This window comes from Phacochoerus africanus, chromosome 11 (genome assembly GCF_016906955.1).
Source record: "Phacochoerus africanus isolate WHEZ1 chromosome 11, ROS_Pafr_v1, whole genome shotgun sequence".
Classification (NCBI taxonomy): domain Eukaryota; kingdom Metazoa; phylum Chordata; class Mammalia; order Artiodactyla; family Suidae; genus Phacochoerus; species Phacochoerus africanus.
Window position 1 is genome coordinate 4,070,122 of NC_062554.1, and position 4,743 is coordinate 4,074,864.

Below are 4,743 nucleotides of genomic sequence, written 5' to 3' on the forward strand. Positions count from 1 at the left end.
ACACTAGCTGTGACCCTGGACAAGTTGTGCAGCCTCCTTATGCCGTAGATTCCTAACGTGTGAACAGAGACCCTTCCAGCAGCCGTTTGGTTGGGTCATTATTATTAGAAGTAAACGGTATTTTGTGAGCATCAGATTACATAAAGTAGTTGACAGGGTGTAACTCAAAGATTAATTTAACAGTATAAATAAAACGGGGGCTCGGTGGTGGTCTTTGTATTAAAAAGCCGACGTGATTGAAGGCGACCGCTGTGGTCACACAGACTTTGGGTTAAGACACAACTAAGGGAGAGGTTTAATGCCCAGAGCTCCTCTCTTTTTCATTCTATCTTTTTTCCATTCAGTAAAATGACTTAATTACAACCGAACTGAAATATACAGCCTGATTTTTTTTTGTTTTTTCATTGGGAGGGCTTTGAGCCCCAGGTCCGTTTTTGTAGATTTTGTATCTCGAAGAGAAGGTAAGTGTGAGCTAATTTCACTCCAGCCTAGAATGGACAGAGAGTTCAGAGGGAGGAAACGCCTGTGCCAAGGTCCCTGCAGGCTGGTGGCGTAGCCGAGGCTGCTGCTCAGGTAGAGCCTCGTGCCTGGTCCAGGTCTCTTCCTAGGGCACCGAGCAGGTCAGAGTCGTTCGGCCAGATTTACTTCCTCAGTAGTGCCATCGACACTTCCTACAGGAATGCTTCCAGAATAATTGCGCTAACTTCTCTGAGTCCTGCACCTCCTGTTTTACCTTTTTATATTGGTTAGTGGTATCACTATTTATTCCAGACATGATGTCTGAAAATAATTTATCTTTCACTTATTCCTCATATAACCTATCTCCTGGAAGTCTCTATTCATTGGTTGTTGTTGTTGTTGTTGTTGTTTAAACACCCTTCTTCTCTACGCCCTGTTTTACTGTCAAGGCCACATTCCTAGTTGCTTTGGCCCATTGCAGAAGCTTCCTAGAGCAATTCCAGATAGCTATAGTCCTTCATTTCAATCAGTTTTGCTGCATTTTAAACTATATCTACTTAACAAAAAATGTACTATGCTAGATCCTAAAGAAATAGCCATCATGGGAATTAAGATGTATTGGTGAAGAATATTACAAAATATGTAATTAGTAATTTTATCGGTGTGCTGTTGGGAAATAGCAGGTAAAAATAGTAAACATACTGTCCACCGTCACAGACTTCCCTGAAAAGATAAGTCTTAAATTTTGATCATATTGAGGTCTTCTTAAAACACTGGTAAAATGTTATTGGCTCCGTAAAATTGTTGAATAATAAATCAATTCTTCATATAGCAAATTAACCCCAAAGTCTTTAACTTCTAAAGCTCTTTTTTACATTGACTTTTATTGGAGTGGAGTTGACTTATAGTGTTGTATTTCAGGTGTACAGCGAAGTGAATTTGTCTTCAAGGCACCCTCTACTTGCTCGGTCCTGTTTCTCGCGTCTCTAAGCCCTCAATACGCTAGATGACTTGCATTTTACAGTGATTTACTTCTTTATTTTAGCTTTTGGCCTTTCTTGCTTGTTCTTTCCAAAGTTAGCCTCTTGAAAGGATAGTGTTTTTTGAAAGATAGCTCTAATGGCCACACGTCCACGGATCTTCGCACTGTCCCTCGGTTAAATGTCACGCATCGTCTGTGTTACACACGTGGGATCGAGTGTCTGCCATCACTTCGTCCGGATCTGCTCTGAGGGGTGGTTGTTTGTGTCCCTGTTTCAGGATCCTCCCAAGAGTAGGAGACCCTTGAAACAGCGGGTATTTATAGTTGATATTTGGTTCCTTCTTTATCGTAGTGTTATCAACAGAGTGACCTTAAAGAAATGTTCCCCAGCTGATTGAATTCTTGCATGTTTAATTCCTGAGTGTTTCAAACTCATTTTTTGTTACTTTGTTATCTATGAGCTGCCTTTTTCTCTTCTCTTTTGCTCAAATTGGAGCAAAAGAAGGAAAAAAGGGAAGGGGCACATATTTGAACACAAGATGGAAGGAATAAATGAGAAGAGAAAAAGGAGCAATGCAGGCCAGAGGGAGTAGGAGGAAGGGTGTCTTGGGTGGGGACGATGAGTGGGCGCTGCCGGCCGCGTCAGAGCCATGTTTTGTGAGTCCTTGCTTTGCAGGGCATGTGTTTAACAGAAGCACGTGCATCCTGGGACCATGCAAAGAGAGAACATGGCTTGGACATGTGCGATATCAGGCTGGTCATGCGGTGTGCAGAGTAAGGACGGTCTGGACTCCTGTTTCTCTTTCTAAGTCCTTTTCATTTGCTGATGAACGTTTTCATATTAAATCAGAGGCATCATGGGTGCTACTGACTTAGCGGTATTCAGCCCCCCCAAAAAGCCACCCAGTCTTCTGAACACTTTGTTTCGGGAGCTCCAGGAAAGAGTGTTATTAGTCACCAGAAAGGACCCGGCGCACGAAAGCTGTAAGAGGTGTGAGATCATGAAAAGTTTTCTGGTGTGATGCTGTCAGGACGGGTGGTGCATTGACCGTGGTGCTGGACCAAACCCCAGACCCACTGAGTGTTTGCTGCTGTTATTGTTTTACCATTATCGTTACCTGAAGCAGGAGCTCTAAAAGTCGTGGTAACATTCATGTCAGTAAAGCCTGTGTGGCTCATCACCTTTGAAGCGTTGCTGGTTACTATGCTTTCTTAAGGCCCCACTGCAATGCCGAGGTTCACACTCCATCCGATGAAATAACCTGATTCTTTGTAATTCACACCCTCTCTCTCTTTCTCTCCTTTTCCAGCTCCCTCTCTCTCTCCCTCCCTGTCTTCCCCCTCCCCAGGGCTCAGTATCAGAGGACCAAGTAAAGGATGACCGCCTCTTCCAACGACACCAGCCTTAGAGACATCTGGTATACCATGAGTGGGATCCCGGGACTGGAAGAGGCACACCCCTGGATCTCTATCCCCATCTGTTCCATGTACATAGTTGCTATCGTAGGCAACACCCTCCTGTTATTCCTGGTCTCCACTGAGCGCCGTCTTCATGAACCCATGTACCTTTTCCTCTCCATGTTGGCTCTGGCAGATAGCTTTCTCTCCACAGCCACCACACCAAAGATGCTAGCTATCTTCTGGTTCCAAGACGGGGGTATTTCCTTTGGTAGCTGTGTGTGCCAGATGTTTTTCCTCCACTTCATCTTTGTGGCAGAATCTGCCATACTGCTGGCCATGGCGTTTGACCGCTATGTAGCCGTCTGTCATCCACTAAGATATGCTACCATTCTGACACCCTCAGTCATTGGAAAAGTAGGCATTGCTTCTGTAACTAGGAGCTTCCTCATCTGCTTCCCCTTGGTTTTCCTGGTTTATCGGCTTCCTTACTGTGGGAGAAGGGTTATTCGTCACTCCTACTGTGAACACATGGGCATTGCCAGGCTCGCCTGTGACAGCATCAAAGTCAACATCCACTATGGGGTGACTGCGGCTCTGTTTTCCGTGTGCCTGGGTGTGGTGCCATCATCATCTCTTATGCCCACGTCCTCCGTGCCGTGTTTAGAATTCCTTCGCGAGAGGCCCGGCTCAAGGCTCTGAGTACTTGTGGCTCTCATGTGTGTGTCCTCCTACTGTTCTACACCCCGGCCTTTCTTTCAGTCCTCGCTCACCGATTTGGGGGCCACAGTGTTCCATTCCATGTACATGTCCTCCTTGCCCATCTTTATGTGGTGATACCACCAGCTCTCAACCCCGTCATTTACGGGGCTAAGACCAAGCAAATTCAGGAGAAATTGACCCGTGTCTTCTCTTTGACCAATAAATGTTGCTGCTGTGGACTAAACGGCTCAGTCCTTCGCTTTTGTGCACAACTCCACTAATCGAAGAAAACCTAAAATGTCACTGGGCGTCTTATATCGTGCTGGCATTAAGAGATCAGCAACAGTAAAATTTGGGTAAATGAGATCATGTTGACAAATGCAGCAATAAAACTTAGTTTGCACACTTGCAGTGTTACGTTGGGGTTGGGAAGTGATTTAAATGTGGTGCAGTGGGAAAAGCTTAACTTGTGCCAAAAACGTATTAACATTGTTTAATAAGTGGAAGTTACAAAAATTGGAATGGAGTAGTTGAAACCAGTCAACCATTTATAACACAAGATGCTTTGCCTTTTGAAAATTGTTTATTTTTCTTTTCTTTCTCTAGAGTCCTACCGTCATTAAGTGCTTCTGTTAGTGGGCACCAGCTAGGAGAAGAACAGAAAGGAAGGAGGTAGGGGTGCGGAGGGGCTTCTTTTAGATGGAAGAGAGGAGGAGTGAACCTCTCTCCGCGTGAGATGGGGAAGAGAAATACCGATGAGCGAGGAGACCGGGGAGGTGTCACCTTCAAGACCTCAGGGTCAGGCGCACACTGTCTGGCGCTCATGCAAAGCGTCAGGGCATAAGAAGATAGAAACCCAGTGTGTCCTGACGGGGAAGCTAAAAGCAGAAGAATATTAGCAACCTATCTCCTGCCTAAAATCTCCCGAGAGAGATTTCCTTGCAAGCTACCTCATGCCATCATCAGAGAGCAGCTTTAGCGTAAAAATGATCATATGACATATTGAGTGAGAAAACCGGTTTCCTTCTTTTTTACAGCATTGTGGGGAACGCAGCAATCCTGGTGAATGTTGACTAGTGAAGCGGCCAAGGGAATTCCTTTGGGTAGGAAAAAAGTTATTCTGTAGCCAAAGAGCACAATAAAACAACCATCAGAGTTATAGGGAAGTAAGAGAAAATGGGTCAGCTGTCAGGGCTTGTGGA

General features: G+C 45.0%; 1 protein-coding gene across 1 annotated transcript; it reads left to right on the forward strand.

Moving 5' to 3' along the window:
* Nucleotides 1-2,818: 2,818 nt before the first annotated feature.
* On the forward strand, nucleotides 2,819-3,822 carry LOC125111416 (olfactory receptor 52Z1-like). The gene is given in 2 exon segments (XM_047753362.1): nucleotides 2,819-3,461; nucleotides 3,464-3,822. Coding segments are annotated over 2 exon segments (1,002 nt in total).
* Nucleotides 3,823-4,743: the final 921 nt, after the last annotated feature.